Raw genomic sequence first — 24,777 nt, 5'->3', positions numbered from 1 at the left:
CTCAGGCAAGTATCTTTCTATTTCTTTTTGTTTTTGTTTTTGGATCATACCCAGCAGTGCTCAGGGCTTACTCCTGGAGGGCTGGGTACCATATGAGATGCCAGGTCGAACCACAGATTGAAGCCAGGTCAGCAGCATGCAAAGCAGATGCCCTCCCCGCTGTGTATTGCTCTGGCCTCAGTACCTTTTAGTCTCTGCACGGAACGGAAATAACTTTTAATGCAATCTTAGTTTCTAGTACGCCAGCCCGTGTGACATCAGGTTTTGCTCTTCTGAAAACCTCTGTGGGGGTATGCGGGCTTCCATTTTGCTCTCTTCCTAATGTCAGGAGAATGGGGACAAATTGAAGATTTGTTTTCTGGCCACGAGGAAAGCCAGTGTTACTCATGGTGCTTTGTCTTGTTCTGTTTGGGGCCCACACCCCAAACAGTGCTGGGGGAGAGCATATTACCTTGAAGGAAGCTCATGAAGCAGGTTGAAATTGGCGGAATCTACCAAATCTCAAGGAGAGATGAGTAGGTAAGGTGGGAGGTCCATTTTGATCCTCAAAGCACCTCCGGGAGCAATTCCAGACAAAAATAGTCCCTGGGTGTGGCCCAAATGTCATAGATTACAGCCTCTGAAGGGGTAATTTCCAATCACCAGTCTTTTAAATGTCAAATTAGTTTCTTGAGTTTGTGTATTCAATCACCTGCATATTCTTTGCTATTTTCTTTAAATGGGGGCCAGAGATATCGTACAGCATCTAGGGCACTGTCTTGCACATGGCTGTCCTTGGCTCAATCCTTAGTACTGCATGTAGCATCCCGAACCCTGCCAGCAGTGACTCCTGAGCACAGAGCCAGGAGTAAGCCCTGCTGTCCAAACTGACTCACTTTTAAAAACTAGGGATCTCGGGGCTGGAGAGCCAGGACAGCAGGCAAGGAGCTCGCCTTGCACATGTCCGACCGGGGTTTCATCGATCCCTGGTGTCCCATAGGGTCCCCCAGTCTGTCAGGAGAGATTCCTGAGTGCAGAGCTTGGAGTAAGTCCTGAGCACTGCCAGGTGTGGTCCCAACACAAAAACCAAACAAAATACAAAAACAAAAATCAAAACAACCCTAGAGACCTAGCATATGCCTTTCGAGCTAGAGGTGCAGGTTTGGTTCCACCCCAAACCCCTGAAGTGCCACGAGAAACCAGCACAGAGCCGGAGTCTTCGGGCACTACAAATGTGTGCATCTCTTCTTGAAAAGAGGTTAACGAATTTATCACTGTATCACTGTCATCCCGTTGTTCATCGATTTACTTGACTGGGCACCAGTAACGTCTCTATTACACTCAGCCCTGAGATTTTAACAGCCTCTCCTTACTCGTCTTTCCCAACGATTGGAGGCTCTTTCAGGGTCAGGGGAATGAGACCTATAGTTACTGTTTTCAGCATATTGAATACGCCATGGGTAGCTTGCCAGGCTCCGCTGTGCGGGTGGGATACTCTCGGTAGTTTGCCAGGCTCTCCGAGAGATATGCATATCTCTTTTACTGTATTTTGGGATATGAATACACGATAGGAAGCTTGCAAGGCTCTCCCATGAAGGCAATAAGCTCTTGGTAGCTTATCAGGTTCTCCAAGAAGGAGAACAAGGCTATTACATGTCCAGGAGCTTGATCTTATAGTCTCTGGATGTTGGCTGTTGGTGGGATTACACGGTGCGGGGGGTAGTTTGTGACTGTGGCTGCCAAGCTACTGGAAAATGAGGGGTCTGGCTGGAGAAGGCCCAGTCCCAATCCAAGCAGACTTGGAGATCTCAGCCCAGGTCCCGCACACCTGGGTTCCTCTGCCCTTCCCTTCATGCTTGAGGCTCGTTCAAGTGTGGTACATCTACACAATGGAATACTATGCTGCTGTTAGGAGAAATGAAGTCCTGAAATTTTCCTATACGTGGATAGACATGGAGAGTATCATGCTATGTGAAATGAGTCAGAAAGAGAGGGACAGATGTAGAAGGGCTGCACTCATTTATGGAGTATAAAATAACACAAGGCCGAAAAAAAAAAATAACACAAGACCGACACCCAAGGACGGTAGATAGAAGGGTCAGGAAGATTGCTCCACAGCTAGAAGCCTGCCTCACGAGCAGGTGGGGAGAGACAGCTGACCCTTGTTTCTGCAGGAGCTTCTGTTGGAGGGGGCTGGTCAGGTGTCAAAGGAACAGCTTTGGAGTTTCTGGTGAATCTCTCTCGGGTCCTTCATTGGTCTCCATTTCTTCTGCTGTCATCCCTGTAGGCGTCCAGCCTCCGCAGGGTCTGTCACAGACTGGCGGACTGGTGCCATGAGGCTCCCCATGAGGTCAGGGTTATTGCTTCCCAGGAGATTTACTTCCCTTGCCTTGGGAAGGGCCGTCCCTATCTGCCCGAGACATCACAGGTCATATGTCTTGGGGACCAGGAGCAGCCCAGGCCACCACCAGAGGCCCAGCTAACGTCCTCTCCTGCCTCTGTCAGCTGAGACCGCCCCGCCTGCGCCTCAGAGCACGCTGGTGAGCAGAGCAGTGAGGAAAGCTCACAGAGATCTTCCAGTGCTCGGTCTGGGGTGAGATTGCTGCTGTGTGCTGTGTTGTTTTAAGGCCACACCCAGAGGTGCGCAGGGCCGACTCCTGGCACTCAGGATTCACACCTGGTGGGGCTCGGGGGACCCTATGTGGTGCTGGGGATTGAACCCAGGTCGGTCGTGTGCAAGGCAAACGCCCAGCCCCCTGCACCATCTCTCGGCCCCAACTGTGACGCAGCTCTTAGCTGTTCTTCTGCCCATAAGCGGACACTCTCTCTTTTTTCAAACTGGTGTCAGCTCTGCGTATGTTGTTTTTCTCTAAGAGATTCACTTCTTCGTCCTTTCCTTTTCTTTAGGGCTGAGGCCTTTGCACCAACACTGATCTCCAATAGGTTCAAATTGGAATTCTGGAATCTCACAGACCGTGAAAGCCGGGAAAGGAAGGGGCCTCGCTGCAGTCTGCCGGCCTCGCTCTTGCCCCAGGCTTGCTCCGGCGCTACACTCGGGCTCGGGGAACCTGGAACATTTTTCTTTTAAAGCTAACTGTGGGGGAAGGGGGCGCGCTGGAGAGACAGTATAAAGGGGAGGGCGCTTGCCTTGCATGCAGCTGACCTGGGTTCAATTCCCGGCACCCCATATAGGCCCCTGAGCACCGCCAGGAATGATCCCTGAGCACAGAGCCAAGAGTAAACTCTGAGCACTGCCAGGTGTGGCCCCAAACCAAAATGAATTAATTCTTTTTTTTTTTAATTTAAAAAAAAATTTTTTTTAATTAATTCATTTTGCACTTGATCTTAGCCAGAAGGCCAAGACACGAACCATGATTGATTTTAAACTATGAAACCCGAGCTTGGGTCAGGGAGCTGGGTCAAGCATATGATTTGCACACAGGAGGCTCAGGTTCAATCCCTAATGCCCCGTGGTCCCCCGAGAACCTCAGGAGTGACCCCTTACGACATACCAGGAGATGTCTTTGAGCACTGTGCACTGTGGCTCCCCAAAACCAAAATAAATAAAATCAAGGGCCAGGAAGATGGCTCATGGGCTGAGTGCTTTGTACATGAGAGGCCAGGATTTGCTCTCTGGCACGGCACGGTCCCCAGAGCATTGCTTATATCAAGCTTCAAGTTCTGAAACCCTGAGCACTGCTGGGTATGCCCTCCTCAAAACAACAACAACAACAACAACAACAACAACAAACAACCCAAAACCCTAAAGTAGGGGCCGAAGTGATATACAGCAGGTAAGGCTTTTGCCTTGCATGCAGCCGACACAGGTTTGGTCTCTGGCGTCCTGTATGGTCCCCCAGCACCTCCAGGAGTAATTCCTGAGTGCAAATTCCTGAGTGATGCTCGAGTAACCCCTAAGCATCACTGGGTGTGACCCCAAAAAAATAAAATCCTAAAGTAAGACCAAATAAAAAAATTCAAAGCTGATCTTCCTTGACTTAAAGGGGATTCACCTCTAGAACCTGGGCCAGCAGAATTTCCCCCTGGTCTGAGGAGAGCTGCCAGGAGGGGGAGCGAAGGGGGGAGATGCCTGGCCCTACCCTCAGGCTGTACCTTCGGCTGCCCAGAAGGGACAGCACAGTCCACCTCCCGTGCCTCCGGGGGACAAGCGCCCTAGTGCTCGCTCCCAGCTGCCGCCTTCCTGCTCGCCCCTCTGGGCGCCTTCCTGCCCAAGGATGGCTCCTGGGATTTGGCCTTTTTTTTTTTTTTTTGCTTTTTGGGTCACACCCGGAGATGCACAGGGGTCACTCCTGGCTCTGCACTCAGGAACTACCCCTGGCGGTGCTCAGGGGACCATATGGGATGCTGGGAATTGAACCGGGGTCGGCCGCGTGCAAGGCAAACGCCCTACCCGTTGTGCTATTACTCCAGCCCCTGGCCTTTTTCTTTTTGTCATCGCTCAAAACTTTATTTAAACACCATTATTCACAAAGCTGTTCATAATACAGTGGTTTCAGGGGTTCCGTGTTCCCACCCCAATCCCAGCCCCGGAGTGACCTTCCCTCCACTCAGGTCTCCAGGTTCCTGCCCCACCCTCAAGCCTGCCCGCTTAGCAGGCACCAAAAATTTTTACCTTTATTGCTTGTTACAACTTATATCCTACAGTGGCGTGACTAACGTCCTTGTCTGAGCAGTCGCTGAGCTGTGTGGTGCTCGTTGAGCCTTCCGTGCTCCTGTTTCCCCTCGCTGAGTTGAGTGGGCTTCTTCGAGACTCTCCCATCGTTCCTGTGCTCCTCCCGGGCTGCCAGTGCGGTGACATTTGGAGGGGTCTTGTGGCACTGGAGCTGGGACAATTCAGCAGCTTGGCAGCGCTCTGGGCGTAGCCGTGGCTCTGTGAAGCTGGGTCGTTTGCATGCTGGCGGCCGTCAGGTGTGGGCAGGGTGCGGGGCCTCAGCAGGGCAGGACTCTGCCCACCCGCGTCCCTGAGAAGGCTCCAGACCCCTCGGCCCGGAGACGGGGCTGGCCTGGGACAGCTCAGCAGCCGCCTTTGGAGGTAAGTCCGCACTGGCCTTTTTTTTTTTTTCTTTTTTTGGGTCACACCTGGCAGTGCATAGGGGTTACTCCTGGCTCATGCACTCAGGAACTACCCCTGGCGGTGCTTAGTGGAGCATACGGGATGCTGGGAATCGAACCTGGATCGGCCACGTGCAAGGCAAATACCCTACCCACTGTACTATTGCTCCAGCCCCCGCACTGGCCTTTTTATCATTCATCACACGCTCAGCCTGACGCCTCTCACCGCCTTGTCCAGGGCTTAGCTCTCCTGCGAGGGGAGGCTGAGGCTGACCTCCTGCCCTCCTCATCTCTGTGGTTCCAACAGCGAGGCCAGAGGCCTGGCTCCGGAGCAGCTGCTCAGAGAAAAGATTGTCGAGCACATGAAGAAGCTGCAGCCGAGCCAGGAGCCAGGCTGTTCTTTCCATGCACGTCTTGGAAAAAATCACATCTTTCTGTTCGGCTTTCTCGAGCTGCCACAGCAAGGACACGCTGTGTTCCCCTAAAGGAAAAAGACAAGCTGACCTTGTCCTCCTTACCAAACAGCCAGGAAAGAACTGAAATTCTCCCTGCTGACTCCAGGGGATGAAGTTTTGGACCAAGTTGAAAAAAAAAAAAAGGCAAATGAAAAGATCTCTGCGCCTTTTTTATGATGATTAGGAAAATACCTCCCTGGAACCACAAGTTAACATTCTGGTAACCGGGGCTACAATTAGAGATGGCAAGCGTTACTCTGGGTTTTGCTGTGTTCTTCCTCTTTGCCTTCCCATGGCAAAACACACACACACACACACACACACACACACACACACACACACACACAAACAACCAAACAATCTCCCCACCTCATTTTTTTACTTTTCCCACTAAACTCTGCGTTCAGCTCTCTCTGGGTTGGGGGAAAAAGGGCCTCTCAAAGGTGCCATGGAGCCCACATTGTCTCCTGGACAGCCACCAGTGCCTGCTGAAGGAGCCCATGCTGTCCCTAACTGCAGAAGGCCAGCACAGGACCCCAGCGGTAGTACATTGGGGAGGGCGTTTGCCTCGCATGTGATAGACCCAGCTTCGATTCCCAGCATCCCATGTGGTCCCCCAAGCACCACCAGGAGTGATTCCTGAGCCCAGAGCTTGGAGTAAGCCCCGAGCACCACCAGATGTGGCCCCCAAACTAAAAAGAACAGGAAGTCAACCCAGTGAAAGGGAGGCTGACTGGGGCCGGAGCGATAGCACAGCGGGTAGGGCGTTTGCCTTGCACGCGGCCGACCCGGGTTCGATCCCCGGCATCCCATATGGTCCCCCAAGCACCGCCAGGAGTAGTTCCTGAGTGCAAAGCCAGGAGTAACCCCTGAGCATCGCTGGGTGTGACCCAAAAAGCAAAAAAAAAAAAAAAAAAAAAAAAAAAAGAAAGGGAGGCTGACTGATTGTGGATTCGAGCCTCCGGGGACTGACCCACCTCTGTTGTTGAGGTTGTGACGACCAGGGCCACACACTTTAATTGTGCAGCTTTGGGGCTGGAGTGATAGTACAGCGAGTAGAGCATTTACCTTGCATGAGGCCGACCCGGGTTCGAATCCCAGCATCCCATATGGTCTCCTGAGCACCTCCAGGATTAATTCCTGAGTGCAGAGCCAGGAGTAACCCCTGAGCATCACCGGTGTGACCAAAAAAGCAATAATAATAATAATAATAATAATAATAATTGTGCGGCTTTGCATGCTCCCTCAAATGCTTTTTGGCGCTCTGGAGACCTCACACTTTGCTGTGGCACCAGAGATCCAACAAGGTGAATCCTCTGGGATGTTATTTCATGTTCGTGGGGAGGTGCCTGGGGACCAGACGTGCGGCTGCAAGCGTGCAAGGCAGATGCTCTACCGCTGAGTTAGTCCCAGGCCAAAAGCTGGAATTATTTTCTGTCTGGCTACTGGGATTTTTGCAGCTGCTCGCCTCGACCTTCTGGTTCCAGCCTCAATCCCCGAGCCTGGCAGGCCGCAGGCACGCCATGCGTGCCTCAGTTTCCCAAGGCTGCCACCTCCCCGCCTCGGAGGCCTCTGCCAGTTATCATCTCCCAGACTCCTCTGGTGATCAGTCTTATGTTTTATCACAAATCTTCTGTTGCCTTGAACTATTGCTTAGAACATATTTGGTTTCTTAGTCATTTCTGATGGCTTTCCTGCTGAAAAACTTCACTGAGAAAATAAAAACAACTCAACACTTGAGTCTCTCTCTCTCTCTCTCTCTCTCTCTCTCTCTCTCTCTCTCTCTCTCTCTGCTTATTTCTTCCTTTCTTTCTTCCTTTCTGTTTTGGGGCCACACCCAGCAGTGCTGGGATTCCTGGCCCTGTCCCCAGGGGTCACTCCCAGGGTTCTTGAGGTGCTGGGGATTGAATTAGGCTCAGCCTTGCACATGCTGTAACCCTCGTACTCTCTCTCCAACCACAGAGCCTGGTGTTTTCTGACTGCCCTGGTTCACGTGTTTGCTCTTTCTTTATGATTAGATTTCAGAATACTGCTGAAATTTTCTCCCACACTTTACTTTACCAATGTCTACTGGCAGTGGAAACTTGATTGATCTCAAAATGTGTTCTATTATAGCCACTGCTGTGAACCTGACACATTCCTGTAGCCAGATCTTTGAGGGCAGTTCATCTCTTGTTTGCAGATATCTATCCAGAAGTGGAGCTATTACTGTTAAAAGCTCTGTATATATTTATTTTGCTGGGGGGGGGAGGTGGTCTACTTGTATTTGGGCCACACCCAGTGGTGCTCAGAACTTACCCCTGACTCTGTGCTCAGGTATCACTCCATGTACTTTTTGGAGACCACGTGGGTAAGGCAAGGGTAATAAAATTGCCCCATCCACTGTACTATTGCTCCGCTGCCTAAAATGGCTAGTTTTGGAGGTGGAAAGATAGTGCAGCCAGTATGGTGTTAACTGGCTTCAATCACCAAGCATTGCCAGGAGTAATTTCTGAATGCAGAGCCAGAAGTAACCCCTGAATATTACTTGGTGTTGCCCATATAAGTAATTCACTGTATCACTGTCATCCCATTGCTCATCGATTTGTTCGAGCGGGCACCAGTAACATCTCTCATTGAGAGACTTATTGTTACTGTTTTTGGCATATCCAATACGCACGGGTAGCTTGCCAGATTCTGCCGTGCGGGCTCCATACTCTCGGTATAGCTTGCTGGGCTCTCCGAGAGGGGCTGAGGAATTGAACACGGGTCGGCAGCATGAAAGGCGAAAGCCCAACCACTGTGCTATCGCTCCAGCCCTATAAATAAATAAATAAATAAATAGACAAATAAATAATAAATAAAGTGGTTAGTTTTAGGGGGCCGTAGAGGTAATAGAGCAGGTGAGGCATTTGCCTTGAGAGCAGGTGATCGGGGTAAGCCCTGAGCAGAGCTAGATGTGGTCCCCAAATGAAAAAGAAATAAATGCTCAAGAGCAGCAAAATGGTTAGTTTTTCATGAATGACTTTTATGTAAGGTGGATCTTCATAAACATCCTCTGTGGTGTCACAGGAAGCCCCTCAGAGAGGGGCTTGAGCCTTTCCTTGGAAGAGGCACAGGGGCTCCGTGACCCTGTGAACTCTTCTGGTGATCAAAAGTGTGAGCACTGCTGGGACCTCCAGCGAGCACCAGGGTCCCTACTGGCACCGCAGCTAAAGAGCCTGGACTTTGGGGACCAGCACTGCAGGGCCTGGGTGCGGCATCTGGTCATCACGGCAACAATCCCTGGAGACCCTCCTGTGAGGGACCCAGAGGATGGTGCCGGGAGATAGGCAGCATCCCCAAGAAGGTTCTGGAGCCAGGGTAGGAGAGGTCCAAGCTGCTGCCCAGGAGGCCCGAGGGCAAGAGCTTGGCAGGATCAGGGCTGGAGAGAGATACAGAGGGGAGGACTGACCCACGTTCCATCCCTGGAACCACCTGTGGTCCCCTGAGCACTGCCAGGAGTGATCTCTGAGTGCAGAGCCAGGAGTAACCGCTGAGCATTGCAGGGGGTGGCCCAAAGTCCAAAAAGAAAAAAAAAATAAGTAAGTCAGGATCTATATAGACAAACTGAAGATTCTCTCTGGTTGCGGAGAGGTCCTGCCAATGTGGGCGGTGAAAGGCTGGACCCAGTTGCAGACCTGGGCTGGTGAGGCTCTGGGCACTGACATGGTGATGCAAGAGTCACTGTTGGCAGCCCAGCTCGTGAGAGTGCCTGTCATCACAGAGACGCCATCTGAGTGTCTCTCAAACAGGAAGCCACTGGCCCACCTGAGAGCCCCCAGGCAGACACGCGAGTGTCCTTTTTGGTCTGCACTGGAGCCACACGTGAGTGCTGGCCGCTCTCTTGGTTGGGAAGTTGCTCCTGGAGTTGTGTCATGTCAGGGATCAAACCTTCGCTCCGGGAGATGGTGCGATGAGTAAGGGTTTGCCTTGCATGTGGCCGACCTGGATTTGATTCCTGCTCCCTGATACAGTCCCGAATGCTCCTCCTGGATGACTCCTGAGCTCATAGACAGGAGTAACCCTTGACCATCGCTGGGAATGGCCCAAAACCAAAATACAAACTCACCATTTTATTTATTTATTTATTTTTTTCTTTTTGGGTCACACCTGGCTCTGCACAGGGGTTACTCCTGGCTCTGCACTCAGGAATTATCCCTGGCGGTGCTCAGGGGACCATATAGGATGCTGGGAATCGAACCCGGGTCGGCCGCGTGCAAGGCAAATGCCCTACCCGCTGTGCTATTGCTCTAGCCCCCAAAACTCACCATTTTAAAAGTGAACAGGTTGGGTGGGCTGGAGTGATAGCACAGCGAGTAGGGTGCTATCTAAAAAAGCAATTTGCCTTACACATGGCCGACCCGGGTTTGAATCCCAGCATCCCATATGGTCCCCTGAGCACCGCCAGGAGTGATTCCTGAGTGCAGAGCCAGGAGTAACCCCTGTGCATCGCCGGGTATGACCCAAAAGGCAAAAAAAAAAAAAAAAAAGTGAGCAGGTTGGGACTGGAGGGATAGTACAGCAGGTTAGGGACTTGGTTTAGGTCAAATAATCAAGCCACAGAATCAACAACACTCAAGAGACTCAAGTTTTGGGGCGAGAGCAATAGTTCAGTGGGTAGAATGTTTTGCCTTGCACGTAGCTGACCTGGGTTCAATCCCCGGCATCCCATATTGTCCCCTGAGCACTGCCAGGAGTGATTCCTGAGTGCAGAGCCAGGAGTAAGCCCTAAGCATCTCCAGGCATGATCCCAAACCCCGCCCCCATTTTTTTTTTTTTTTAGAAAAAGAGAGACTTAATTTTTAACAACAGAACTTAGAAAGGTGCCTGTCGAGAGGGCAGGCTGGAGGGGGCAGGATTTGGGCGGGAACCTGGGAACACTGGTCAAAGGAAGGTGATGCTGGAGGTAGGATTCAGTGCTGCAATAGTGTATACCTAACACCCAATGATGAATAACCTTGTAAATCACAGTGCTCTAATAAAAAATATATGTTCATTGACTTTTTAAAAATCTATTATCTTGGACTGGAGAGCTAGGAGGCTTATGGCTGCATCAGGCGGAGACCCTGATTCAAATCCCTCATCACATATGATCCCCTTGGCAGTCAGGGGTCCCTTCTAGGCATAGAGACAGCAACGGTCCCTGAGCCGCCCTGTGTGACTCGACCCTCCCCACCCCTACCCTTGCCTGAGCTGGGGATGTAGCTCAGCAGAGCACAGAAAATGTCTGTTGTTTCACTGTTACAGTGAAAGATCAAAATAGGGGAAGCTAAAGCTGCTTCTCGGATGAGTGACGGTCTGACCCCGGGGAATGAGCATTGCTGAGGTGAGGCCGCTTGTTCCAGACCAGCCCCGTGGAAGGCCACCAGACTGCTCCACCTGTGCCTAGAAAGGATGTTTTATTTATTTATTTATTTATTTATTTATTTATTTAATCTATTAATCTATTTATTTATTTTGCCTTTTGGGTCACACCTGGCGATGCACAGGGGTCACTCCTGGCTCTGCACTCAGGAATTACTCCTGGCGGTGCTCAGGGGACCCTATGGGATGCTGGGGATCTAACCCGGGTCGGCCGAGTGCAAGGCAAACGCCCTACCCGCTGTGCTATCGCTCCAGTCCCAGTGCCTAGAAAGGATGTATGTGCACCTGTTTGTGGGGACACAGACCGGTGCTGGCTTGACAGAGAAGAAACAGGACATCCAGCAGCCTGTGGCAGGGAACAGTCAGAGCTGAAAGGTGTGGACACTCGTTTGCCACTGGGTGGGCCCCGGGCCCCCAGTTGTGCCTTTTGATCTGAACTAGGGCTTCAGTTCCCTATTTCACAAACACCTGGAGCTCTCTGGGGGGGGAGTGTAACCCCCTGTGCTGTCCCCAGACACTGGCCCAGCCGGGTGAGGAGAGCTTCCTGGCAGCCCCAGGCGGACCCCCGGATGCACTAGGCGTGTGGTGCTTGCGGTCCAGGCGAGGGAAAGACAGGTCGGCCCAGGAAACACTTCCTGAGCCGAGTCCCCGCGCAGCCCGGGCCGCTGTGGGCACTGTGCCCGCGATGCACCAGCACTCACCACCGAATCCGAACGTGCCCTCTGTTGTGTGCGGAAAAGCCTGCAGCTCCTCGGCACCGGGCTAGGTGGCATCCTTGCTCTGTGGAGGAGAGCCGAGACCTCAGCAGGGCCTGCCAGCCTGCTGGCTCCCGCCCAGGCCCATTTCCTTGGCAAGGTCGCTAAGCCTCGCCTGGGCCCTTCCACCAGGGAAATAAGTGGCCCCAGACCTGCGGGGCAGAGGAGGGAGACACTCCGCTGCCTTTCGGGCACTTGTTAGCAAAGCAGCCTGCGTGGAGGACGACGCTTTCAAAACCCAGAGTAGGGGTGAGGTGCCATTTGGCGTGTGACTGGCTCGCCGAGTCTTCTAGCTGGGAGCAAGTGGCCTCCCTTAACTGGGTCAGAGAAATGCTCACCTTCCCGGCCGCCTTGCTGGGACCATCACAGTTTCATGGTGCCGAGGCTTTAACTCAAATAAGCCTCATCCCCAAGGTTTGAGCGATAGCACAGCGAGGAGGGCGTTTGCCTTGCACGCGGCCGACCTGGGTTTGATTCCCAGCATCCTGTATGGCCCCTAGGCACCGCCAGGCGTAATTCCTGAGTGCAGAGCCAGAAGGAAGCCCTGTGCATTGCTGGGTGTGACCCAAAAAGAAAAAAAAACAACAACAACCTTGTCCCTAGTTTTTATTTAATTAATTTATTTAATTATTTTTACTTTGAGGCTATTCTCAGCAGTGCTCAGACAGTACTCCTGGCTCTGTGCTCTGGAGTCACTCCTGGTGGTGCTTAGGGGGAACCACACTGTGTCAGGGACTGAGTCTGCCCTCCAGCCGCTGGAGCAACCTCTTCCGCCCATGCTAAGACCTTGGGGATCATTAGGTCCAGAGTCAGCGGGGGCAGAGAGAGCTGGTGTGGTTGCGGCAATAAGGCGGCCCGGAGCACTCGTGCCGGCTCGCTTCTCTGAGTCATCTGGTTTTCAGGGCGCCTCCCCGGTGTGCCTTCCAACCCCGCTCTCCTCCTCCTCCTCCTCCTCCTCCTCGCTTGGAAACAATCTGACCTTTGTTATTAAGGTCTCAGCCACATTGCCATCACGGGCGCCTCTGCTCGTACCAATGACCCCGGCTTCGGAAACGCCAGCTCCTAGTCGATGCGAGTCATTAGAAGACTCCAAGAGATGCTTTGGGCTCTTCTCCTCTCCCCACTAACAGAAAATCATTGACTTTTAAGTAGATTATGGAGCAGAAGAGGCGGTCTTTCCTCCTCCTCCTGAAGAGCATAATTAATTTTAATACTTTTACAGTGCCATTTCCTTACAGTCGGAACATTTTACCTCCATTTAAATCGACCCAATTGCTCAGCACTGACTCAAGCGAAACACACCCAAGTCTCCCATTGTGATTTCCAGGCAGGAAATGTAAGTATCTTGTGTTTCAGGCACCCTCCGAAGCGGACATGGAGCGAGTCCGTATGTTTTTCCTTTCAAATTGTGTTAGGGGCCCAAAGGACTGCTCTGTGCCTAGAAGCACTTGCCCTGCAGGCTGCAGGTCCTGAGCCAGATCCCGGCAGCTCTGCACCATGGGCTGCCCCAGTGCCGTCACAGAACGTGGGTCCCTGGTGCAAGCGTGAGCGAGCACGGCAAACTAACGGTGTGCAAACCCCAGAATGGAAAGATTGGTGAGCACTGTGGCCAGGAATGCGACCGTCCAGCGAGCACACACATGAGCACCACGGCTACCTGGGTGAGCACTACCACATAGAATGTTCCAGAACACCACAAGCAGCAGAGGGCCGTCCTGAGGGCGCCAGAAAGATGATCCCCCACAAGTAGCGTGACTGTGTGTGTGTGTGTGTGTGTGTGTGTGTGTGTGTGTGTGTGTGTGTGTGATGCCCAGTGCTCAGAACAAGAGCAGCAGCAGAGGGAAGAGAAAGGGAGGAAATAAAACAGTGTCTCGTTATGGGCTGGCGGCAGGCGGGCAGGACTGAGGACGGAGGTGTGGTGGTGGTGGTGGTGGGTGGGGGCGGCTGCAAGTTCCAGGAATCGAGAAGTGTCTGTGGCTGTGTCTGATGCTGACCTCTGACACTGGGGGTCATGCCTTTTACCTTCCTCTTTGTTATTTGGTTTTAGAGCCACGCCTGGCTATGTCAGTCTTACATCTGACTCTAAGCTCAGAGATTGCTCAAGGTCTGGGGGACCATATGCTGGCTGTGGGCAAGACAAGAGCCTTCAACCAGCTGCAGAGGTGCCTCAAGATCTCATGCCAGGTTGAATCTCATTTGAGGCACCCTGGGAAGGGGCGGGTGAGCCCACCACCCGCTCAAACAGAGTCCTGGCAGCTGAAAACCTCCAGAACCCAATCGTCGCCATACTCATGGTCAGACTACACGGGCTCGGGACGAGCCTCATCCAGGAATGAATCTGTTGAAAAACTCTGGTACTCTCCAGACTCTCACGGAGTTGGGGTTGGGTGATTACCCTCATCCCCCTGTTCTTTCTGGAGCCTGGCAGTCACACCCATGAACTGCCTTCGGCGCCATATAAGCTCATTAACCAACCATGATTCAGAGACTCCAACAAATCTCTAAAAAAAAAAAAAAAAAGGGGAGGGGGCCGGAGCACTAGTATAGCACGTAGGGTGTTTGTCTTGTACACGGCCAAACCAGGTTCAATCCCTGGCATCCCATATGGTCCCTGGAGCACCACCAGCAGTAATTCCTGAGTGCAGAGCCAGGAGTAACCCCTGAGCATCACTGGGTGTGACCCAAAAAAGTAAAAATAAATAAATAAATAAATAAGTCTCTCTAAAAGATATCAATAAGCTGCAGAGATGCCTCTGGACCCCAAAGTCATCATCCAGTTGAAAATTCAACTGTAGGGGCTGGAGCAATAGCACAGCAGGAAGGGTGTTTGCCTTGCACTCGGCCGAACTGGGTTTGAATCCCAGCATCCCATATGGTCCCCTGAGCACCGCCAGGGGTGGTTCCTGAGTGCAGAGCCAGGAGTAATCCCTGTGCATCGCCAGGTGTGACCCAAGAAGCAAAAAAGAAAAGAAAAGAAAAGAAAATTCAACTCTAGCTGCATCCCTGCGTCAAATTCCCAGAACGACATCTCATATTCACCACTGATACACCAGGAGTTGCACACCACACTGGGCGGGATGTGAAGTGGAAGGCAACCCATCTTGATGAAGAAAATGGGAAGACACAAGGTTTAACCTGTAACGACACACTGGTAATCTCTTAAATAAGGGTTTAATTGCTCCAGGGTGAGACACAACAATCTTCAAGCACTTTTTCTAAGAAAATATTTTTTGGACCATTTTTAGTGAATTATTCATAACAAGCAATGCAAAATAAATTACTTCGGGCCTGCCATTGGGGCGAGCGTGGGTGGTGGTTGGGAAAATTGGGAATAATAGTGGTGGGAAGGTGGGATGGTGGTGGGATTCGTGTTGGAATGTTGAGTGTAATAAATCATCATGAAGGACTTTAAAAATAAACTAAACAAGGGGCTGGAGCCATAGCACAGCAGGTAGGGCGTTTGCCTTGCATGCAGCCGACCCGGGTTCTAATCCCAGCATCCCATATGGTCCCCTGAGCACCGCCAGGGGTAATTCCTGAATGCAGAACCAGGAGTAAACCCTGTGCATTGCCGGGTGTGACCCAAAAACCAAAAAAAATTAAAATAAAATAAACAAGAGCCTTAGCCCCTACATTATCGTCCCACTCCTGCAACGTCCCACCCCCCTCTTAGAATCTTTGATTGCGGCAGGCATGTGGAACTATCTTTCTCTGTATGATAACTTGGTGGGGCTGGGAATTGAACCCACGGCCTCACACAGACAAGCAGGTAAGTGCTCTTCCCCCTGAGCCCACGCCGGGCCTGTGATGTGGGACTTTTGCTAGTTAAGGAGATTGGAAGAACAGGCATGTCGGAGGCCTCCGAAGGGCTGAGTCATGCCCGGTGGGGTATGAGTCAGCAATCGTTGCAATGCCTGCAGTGCGTAAGGCGTGCACAGTGCGAGGGCTTGCCAGGTTCTCTGGAGGAGGGGACTGAAAGACGAAAAAGACACATTTCCGGTCTTCCCGTAGTGAGGGGTGAGACTTCCCTAGAGGGCTAGCCTGGCCATGCCCTTGTCAGTCGATTGACCTTGGGCACCAGCCTTCACTCTCCACGGAGGCAGCCTGTCTGAACAGGTGCTGCCTTGCAGGGCAGGGGAGGATTCGTGGTCTGGGTCAGGGAAGGGGTGCGGACTGGAGAAAGATGGGCCCAGAGAGATGGGACGGGGGAGGGAAGGTGCTTGCCTTGTAGGCTGCTAATCCAGGTTTGATCCCCAGCACCCGAGATGGTCCCGAGCCTGCCAGGAGTGATCCCTGAGCACTTCCAGGTATAGAAAAGAAAAAAAAAAAAGAAAGAAAAAGAAAAAAAAAGTGTGTGTGTCGGGAGCGGGGGACGCTGGGGGTAGTGCTGGACAAGGATTTAAAATGCTGACTGGGGGGGCTGGAGCGATAGCACAGCGGGGAGGGCGTTTGCCTTGCACGCGGCTGACCTGGGGTTCGATTCCCAGCATCCCACCGGGTCCCCTGAGCACCTCCAGGAGTAATTCCTGAGTGCTTGAGCCAGGAGTAACCCCTGTGCATTGCTGGGTGTGACCCAAAAAAAACAAAACAAAAAATGCTGACTCGGGCTAGGCATTAAGACAGAGGTTAGGGCGTGGCCTGGGCTCAACCCCTGAGCACCCCCGGGAGGCCCTGAGCATCGCTGCCCCTCTCCAGTGTCCCTCGCCCTTGCAGAGCGGGTGCAACACCCCTGCCAGCCCTTGCAGTGACCCCCCCCCAGCTCCAGCAGGCCGAGAATTGCAGATGGGGCCTGTTCCCCGCTGCTCATTCAGCTTCGCAAAAACCCAGGGTCTCAGTCAAGCCACTTGGGGGTGACGGGAGGGGGAGGGGAGTCCTCCTAACAGACAAACCAGCCTTCCTCCCCACTGGCTGCCCTGAGGACTGGTGCAGGAGAGGCAGTGGGGGTCGGCCGTGCGCTCTGCGGGAATCGCTTCTCCGTGCCTTCGTGCCTCCGGGGATGGGGGCGATGGACCTGACAGAGGACCCCGTCCAGCCTCATGCCACGCCGGGCCGCTGGCTGCCCTCCCGTCGCCATCTGGCGAGTTCAGGGAGGAGGCTTCTCGGCGCATCGGAGGGGCCCGGCCAGCTCATCTGGAAACCAAAGGCAGCTCGGCCTCCACGTGTCGCCTGGGATAAGTTTTTCCCACAGTGATATTTCTAGTACTCACATTTCACAAATGTCACTGGCTGGGATGAGTAAGAGGCTTTTTAAGCGGCTTGACTTTAAAGAAAAATATGCAGTGAAAACAGACGAGCGAGAGCTTTGGGCCAAGGTTTCTCATGCCCAGTCTGGTGGCCCCTGGAGGCCGGGAGGGCAGAGGCGCTGGGGCTGGGGACTCCAGGCTGCCAGCCCCGTATCTCCCCTTGGGAGATGCCCAGGTGCCTGACATCACCGTCCCCACGGGCCTTCGTGCAGGTGTCCACAATGGCCCCTGTTCCTGTGGACCCTTGCCGGCTGCTCCCGTTTTGCCTTTGCCCTCCGGGGAGGACGGCCGGGCGCGCCCCAGGAGCCTGGCATCTGAAGGGCAAACACGGAAGGAGCGAATAGCACAGAACTGCAGCCCCACGCCAGCTGTTTCCTGCTGATCAGAAAGCCGGGAGGCAAGGACAGGACGACAGCCCCAGCCCCCGCATGATTCAGAAAGCCCGACGGATTACTCAGACCCACCCGGACCACGCTGGAGGCTGCAGATAGCTAGCGCTGTGACTCTCCAGAAGGGCCGGTTTTTATTGGTCAGAACTCCACGGAGCCGGGTCACGCCGAGCATCCAGGTGCCCCGAGGAGAGAGCCGAGCAACCGTTCCCTTGGCATTTCGGGCACCGCCGGTCCTGCGGAGTTGGCCCTCAGCAGTCTCCAAGGGCACATTCCTGGGCCTGTCTCCCTCCCTCGGCCTGCGTTCCCATTCCTGCTCCCAGGCAGCCGTTTTCCCACTTGTCTACGGAGATTTAATCACTTGCTTGTCCTTGAGTCAGATCCATTTTTCAAGGGGCGGCACGCGGACTGCAGTTGGTGGGGAGGAATGGCCTCTCAGGGGGGCAAGGCCCTGAACTCTTCAGCATTCAGCCCGGCGCTGGCTTGGCCTTCTGACAGGGTGGCTCAGGTTCCCTCCCCGAGGGGCTGGAGCGAGGGCACAGAGGGGAAGGCGTTTTGTCTTGCATGCGGTCGACCTGGGTTCGATTCCCAGCATCCCATATGGTCCCCTGAGCACCGCCAGGAGTAATTCCTAAATGCAGAGCCAGGAGTAACCCCTGAGCACCGCCAGCTGCTGGCCGAACCGTTGGCCAGAAGCCAGAGCTCAGATTGTGCCCAACGGCCGCTCCAGATCCCTGGTCTTCATCCTATGGAGTGACCCCAGGCAAGTTACAAATCACCATTGGTCAGTCCCAGTGATGGTATACAGCGGGGAGGGCGCCTGGCTTGCATATACGGTGCCTGAGCACTGAGCCTGGAGCAAGCCCTGAGCACCACTGGGTGTGGTCCCCAAACCCAAACTGAAAACTTACAACTGGTTGCCTGATCGCTTTATCCAGCAAGTGGCACTTCTGTTCTCTGTCTCACCAGGATGCTGTATCTGATGAAAGAATTCTAATAGAGCACACAGGACAGGACGGGCTGCCCAGGTGAAAATCTGGCCATTTTCAGTCCATTTTGGCCCTGCAACGTCCCCATGTCCTCCGTGAGGCCAGATACTTCCCAGCTGTTGATTCTGGAGAAAGAACAAGCCCCAGCGGAGTGAACAGTTGGGCCTTACTCACGGAATGGATGCCGGCACCCGCCCACTTACTTTCTGAGTCAATGTCCTAATTCGCCCAATGACGGGGCCAGGCAGGGCCTCCCAGGTTACCTAAACTCACACGCTGCTGAGAGCCCAAAGGGTGAAGTGGCAGGTGACTTGGACGGTCTCTCACAGCAGTGAGCTCCAAGCGTGGGCTGCAGAGCCTTGGACCTGTCAGATCCTGTTTCAGGCGGCCTCAGACCCACCTCAGACCCAGGGAAACAGAAGTTGCCTTTGGACAAGACCTCGGGGGGCATCTCCTGGTTCCTGAAAGGTGGCCTTGGGTCATGGACCTTTCTCTGGCCATATTCCCGGTGCTCAGGGGATCCTGCGGTGCTGGCCATGGGCCCTGAGGACTCCCTTTGGTTAAAGCACGACTCAGCCCTTTGGGTCATCTCCCCGGCCCCTGCACAGACCGTCCAGCGTCTGCAACACGCCTTAGGCTGCCCTCTGTAGTCGCTGGCGATGCGGCCTTACCTCCTGCATTCTCTCTCCCGCCCTGAGATCCTTCCATTCTCACCTGGGCTCTGGGGACCCGCATGCACAGGCCGAGCCTGTGAACCAGTCCCAGGGTGAAAAGTTCCTGAGCTGGGGACCGTTGGTTCCATCCCCAGCCATCTGAGCGATCACTGTTACTGCCCAGCGCTGCCTCACAGAGGAGGCCCGGAGCCGAGGCTGCGGGGCTGCGAGGGAATCCCCCAACCCAAGCGGGCAGTCGGAAGTGGAGGTGGTGGACAGATTCCATCAGGAAACAGGCCGGCCCTGGGCAGCTGCAGCCGGCAGGCCGGCCTGGGTGTCCGCGCCGGGAGAGTCTACTCAAGTCTTTATTTTCTCCAACGCACAGTAATTGTTCTCCCTTTCTCGGCACCTCCCCACCACTTCCTGGCAGCCCCGGGGACAGAAGGTTTCCTCCTTTTGGACAGAGGAGGCCCAAAGCCTTCTTCTGAACGGAAATCCGCCTGCAAAAAGCCGAGGAGGCAAAGGCCTCATTGTTCCCAGGGACCAGTCGACCCCTCCCCCAACCTGGGGGCCTTGTGTCGAGGACCCCCCACCCCCACCCCGCACCCCTAGACGGAGGAGGACTCTTTTTCCAGCGGTAGCAGAGGCGAGGTGCAGATGTGGAGTCGCGCGCCCAGGACCTGACTCCTGCGAGCCCCAGGAGAAATGCGCCAAGGATCGGGAGACGCATCTCCAACCGCGCTCGGCGCTGCCTGCAGCCTTAGAAATTTTCCTGCGCGTTGGCGGTAACGAGGGTCGCGGGTGCGCGGCTCCTGCGCGCCCCGGGCCGGCTCCAAGGAGCGTCGGTCGCTTCCCACGCCCGCAGCGCCCGCGAGTCCGCGTGGACCGGCCGCCCCGTCCCCTGCACCGCGCGGCCGCCGGGGGGCGCTCGGGCTGCGCGGCCGCCGGCGCCGGGACCCCCTGGGCGTCCCGGGAGGGAACAAAGTGCACCTTTGTCCGCCGCCAGCGCGTGCGCCCGGCCCGGGCGGTGGGGACCCGCCGCCGAGCCGCGCCGCGCCTCGCGCCTCGCGCCCCGGGGCTGCAGCCCCCCGCAGGGCGCGCCCCGGGCCGGGCTCGGCCGTGGCCTGTAGGGCAGGGCGGGTAGAGGGCGAGCCGGCGCCCAGGGCGTGGACGTGCTAGTCCCCGATCCACGACTGGGCGGTCCGGCTCGGCCGCGCGGCCGCTCCCTGCCCCCCATCCCCCGCCGGCCGGGGCCGGGACCCCCGCAGCCGCGCTGCCGCCGCGCGCCCGCCCGCCCCGGGGTCCCAGCGCGGCGCTCGCGGGGAACTACAAGTCCCGGCAGGCCCCGCGGCGCGAGCGCGGAGGCGGGGGGCGGGGCCCGGGCCGGCGCCTGCGCAGTGCCGCAGTCCGAGCCTGCTAGTACCACACCCCCGGGAGGGACCGAGGGGAGGCAGAAGCATCCGAGGCATTAAAGCATCCGAGGGAGCCGGAGGGGAGGAGAATGGAGTGACAGAGAAACGCGGAGGGTGGGGGGTGGGGGGGAGAGTGTTGCGGGAGGGGGGGAGGGGGGACACAGAGGGAGGAAGAAGCGGCGGCGCCTCTTTGCAGAGGGCAAAACTCCGAGGGGCGAGAGCAGGAATAATGCGGTAGGCGAGGCGGGCTGCTGGCTCCCGGCTCGCGGCTCCGGCACAGCGGCGGCGGCGGCCGCCCGAGCAGCGGCAGCAGCAGCGGCAGCAGCACCCGCAGGCGCTGACAGCCCCGCCGGCCGGCCCCCTCGCTGACCGCCGGCTGTCAATGGAGCTGGAAAACATCGTGGCCAACACGGTCTTGCTGAAAGCCAGGGAAGGTAAGAGGCCGGGCGGCGGCGGGGCTGGGGATGCCCGGCGCGCGGCCGTCCCGCGGCGGGACCCCCCCCCCCCCCCAGTCGGAGCGCTGAGCCCCGGGGCGCATACACCCCGGGGGTCCGGGCCGGGGCGGGGAAGGAGGAACGCGCCGAGGCTGCACGGGGTGGGGATGCTGAAATCCAGCCCTCCAGTTTCCAGCTCCGTCCCTGTGCACTTCGTGCCATCGCGGCGGCAGCTGTTGAAAGGTCAGTTGGAAAAAAAACACCCGTCCAGGAAGAGATGGGCGAACGGGCGAGTCCAATCGCTTTTCCAGGCGGCCCGGGATGGTTCCGCGAGTGTGTGTATGCGTGTGCGTGTGTGTGTGTGTGTGCGCGCGCGTGTGTGTGTGTGGCGGGGTGGGATCGGCAGAGCCCGAGTCTTCGCCTGCACAGGCTGGGAGTGAGTGGATAGAGGCTCTTTGGAAACCGTCCGCTGGGAACGTTTCTTAGGGAAATCCCGCCGAGAGGAAGGAAGCCTTTGAAAGACGAAGTGAATGGTCGAGGACCGCTCCTGGCTGGAGGAGAGCACGCCCACGCCCCCCCCCCCCCGACCCCGGGAAGCGGCGGCGGCGTTTGAGGAGTGGGTTTCTGCCCGCTTCCTCCCTTCGGACGCTCTCGAGAAAGGCGTGTCCGACGCGCTTGGGGTGCAACTCTCGGTAGTTGGTAGGAAACAACCTAAGTGGAACGGGGGAAGATTCTGAGTCAACGCTTTGGAGGGTGGGGTGCGGGGTGGTGGTGGTGGTGGGGGGGGACGGGCAGGAACTCTTTGCTGAGATGAGAAAAAAAAGAAAAGAAAAAAAGTAGCCGAGAAGCGGAGATGCGCCCCTAGAAAGCGGCTGCGTGGTGCGCGGGCGAGCACGTATTTAGGGGCACTGGGATGCACTGCAGGTCGCGCTGGCCGAGGACTGCGCCCGGGGGCCGGGCGGGGGCCGCGCGGGACACCCCAGGTGCGGGCGGCGGGAGCGCGGGGACCCCGGGGCACGCGCGCAGCGGCCCAGGGACGTGTCTCCCCCCCCTCCCCCGCTGTCCTCACCCAGCCGCGCTGCTGAGTGAAGGGGCGCCCCTGGCCGGCAGCGAGGCGGCCGCTGTTTACCCAGCCCGTGCCATCACCTTGCGGCGGGCACGCGCGCCCCGCGCCCCCCGGTCACTTGGCGCTGGGCAGCAGCCGCCGGGCAGGTCCACGCCCGCAGCCCGTCCGACAAAGGCGGTTACTGGGGTGGGGAGGGGTGTGGGGGGGAGAGCTCAGGTCCCGAGGCCCGAGTTTTGTTTTGTTTTGTGTCTTTGCTGTTTCTTTCTTTCCTTCTTTCTTTCTGCCGGCTTTCCAAGGACCGGGCATTTGCGCAGACCGCAGCGAGGCGGGGGCTGGCGGTGGGCTTCCCGCCGGCCCGGGGCAGCGCGGTCCTGGAGGGGAAGCGGCGGAGAAGACGCCCCCCCTCCCCCGCCCCCCTCCGCCCACCCCCGCGGGCCCAGCCCCGCGCCCGCGCCCCGCGGACGGGAAACCTGGGCACGCGCCACCTAGTGGCGGGACGGGGCCCTGCAGCGCGGGGGTCGGGGGCTGGGCGAGGTTTCGGGCTCCCTCCCTCCCTCCCCTCGGAGAGGATTTGTTGTGAAATCGCAGGATCCGACGGTGCTGGCGGCTCTGCGGGTCGCACTGGTTGCTCCTGTAGCCCCCCTGCCTCTGCAGCGCCGCACATTGCTTCGCCCGGGGCGTGCTTTTTGCTTCTTTTAGGAGGTTTTGCTTCGAGAGGGGGCAACGCGTGGTTAAAGACCCCCTCCCCTCCTTCCCCTTTGGTCTCCCCAGTCTTTCCTCCCCCCCAGCTAAATAAATTCACTGCCCGATATTTCTTGTTTGTTATGTCAGCAGGGCTATTTTCCTTCCCCAGAAGCCTGTGGACAGCGATCCGATCCTCTGGTCCTCTGGAGATGGGTGTGGGATGACCCAATCCACAGTGAATCAGGTCCAGGAATGTGCCTCCCTCTTTATTTTCCCGTTAAAGGCTTTCCAGTTTCTTTTTTTTTTTTTTTGCTTTTTTGGGTCACACCTGGCGATACACAGGGGTTACTCCTGGCTCATGCACGCAGGAAAAGAATTACTCCTGGCTGTGCGCAGGGGACCATATGGGGTGCTGGGAATCGAACCCGGATCGGCTGCGTGCAAGGCAAACGCCCTACCCGCTGTGCTACTGCTCCAGTCCCGAAAATAACAATTTTTTTTTTTTTTGGCTATGGGGGCGGGTGTGATTTGGGCCCCACCCGCCAGGCTCAGGACTCCTGGCCCTGCCTGCTCTCAGCGATGACTCCTGCAGGGGCTCTGTGGGGACCATTGGGGGTGCCCCGGATTGAACCCGGGGTGGGCCCTGTACAAGGCAAATGCTCTGTCCATTGCACTGTCCTTCCAGGCCCCCAGCAAAATAACTTTTGGCCATGCCTTTGAGTGGAGAGGGCTTTGTAAGAAGACACACTCACATTCGAGCAAGAAAAATGAATCGCTGACACAGGAAGCTGCCTTCTAAATTTGCATTTCTCCCCGTGCAGAGGGAACCCACGATTTTAAGTGCTTCCGTTTTTGTTTTTTTTTTCCTTTGTCACACCTGGTGGTGCTCAGGCTCTACTTCCAGTGCTGGGGGTCATTCCTGCTGATATTCAGGGGCCCTGGAGAGCCGGGGATCAGGCCTGGGCCACAGCCCGCTGAGCTATCTCTCCAGCCCCACAAGTGCTTTCACTTTCTTTTGAATCTCTGTTACAGATTTGAGCAGGTATATTCCAAAGGATGGAAGTTGCCTTTCTTTATTTTTGGTGTTATCAAATCCAGGACATCTACTGCCGAGTATATCCTTGGCTCTTGTCTGGGGGTTTTTGTTTTTTTCTTTTTGGGTCACACCCAGCAATGCACAGGGGTCACTCCTGGCTCTGCACTCGGGAATTACTCCTGGCGGTGCACAGGGGACCATATGGGATGCTGGGATTCGAACCCGTGTTGGTCGAGTGCAAGGCAAACGCCGTACCCGCTGTGCTATCACTCCAGCCCCTTGTCTGGGAGCTTTAAGAAATAAAAGCAGTTTCGTTTTCTCTGCTTGATTCTCGTCTATTTCATGTTATTTAAAAGAGGGTGGGATCAGGGGCCAAACCCAGGGAATCTCCTACATGTAAAACATGTCCATCTACATAGAGTGCTTCCCTGTCGTCCCAAACTATTCCTCTAAATGAAGTCAGCTGTCAAATAATTATATTCCCCAAAGTAGAATTGAAAGTTCTAGTTTTGTAATCTAGCTAACATAAAATGTAGATAGTACCTTAAAACCCTGAGTGGTTTAGACTGTGTAAAAGTTCTTACTTGAAGCGTCTTGTGAATGGTTGCAGATGAGAAATATAACTGGCAAATGTGAAATTTAATTTAGTCCACTTAACGGAGTACATTGTAAACAATTTAAAATGTGGCTTTCAAGTAAAAGTCACATTTGTCCCTAACAATTGAGAAGCAGACCTTGAAGAAAGACAGACTCACTCTGCAAATGCTCCGAAGGAATCTGTCGGTGTCCACGTTCCCGAGCGACTCGGGGCCTATCTTTTGTTATTATTATGCATTCTTCAAGGCAGATGGCTTCTAAATTCACTGTAAAGTCAAATTCTTACCATAATAAACTATGTAATGGAAAACATGAATGTGGCAATAAAATAGAGAATATATGTGGGCGTGAGTAAAAGTGATTCATAGTAATTAGAAAGCAGCAAGGAAATTGTGCTTTTGTGGCAGTTGTTTTGAAGTAAGAGAAGATAGTGATCTGGGTTCAAAATTTAAAGCCATCAAAATGCGTTTTGTAGGCTGTTTATTTGTCCTGGTCTCATGAGAAACCCTCTGCTTGATAACTCTTGGGAACTTTACTCTCCAGCAAAAAGTGGTTAAGGGAGAAAAAGAGAGAGAGAGAGAGAGAGAGAGAGATTGAATTCTTGCCAATCCGTGGAAATGAGCTAAG

General features: G+C 55.1%; 1 protein-coding gene and 1 pseudogene across 1 annotated transcript in view; one reads left to right on the top strand and one right to left on the bottom strand.

Annotated features, from left to right (window-relative positions):
* Positions 1 to 3,189: 3,189 nt before the first annotated feature.
* On the bottom strand, positions 3,190 to 3,348 carry LOC129399531 (U2 spliceosomal RNA; annotated as a pseudogene).
* A 17,138-nt stretch (positions 3,349 to 20,486) lies between these two features.
* The window catches only part of GRK5 (G protein-coupled receptor kinase 5), a 140,029-nt gene continuing 135,738 nt past the window's right edge, over positions 20,487 to 24,777 (top strand). The window contains exon 1 of the mRNA XM_055119541.1: positions 20,487 to 20,767. Within this exon, the coding sequence (XP_054975516.1) occupies positions 20,716 to 20,767 (52 nt within the window). The 5' untranslated portion in view covers positions 20,487 to 20,715. The remainder of the gene's footprint in view (positions 20,768 to 24,777) is intronic.

The sequence above is a fragment of the Sorex araneus genome, chromosome 11 (assembly GCF_027595985.1).
Source record: "Sorex araneus isolate mSorAra2 chromosome 11, mSorAra2.pri, whole genome shotgun sequence".
In the NCBI taxonomy this organism is placed as follows: Eukaryota; Metazoa; Chordata; class Mammalia; order Eulipotyphla; family Soricidae; genus Sorex; species Sorex araneus.
This window is presented reverse-complemented; position numbering and strand designations above follow the sequence as displayed.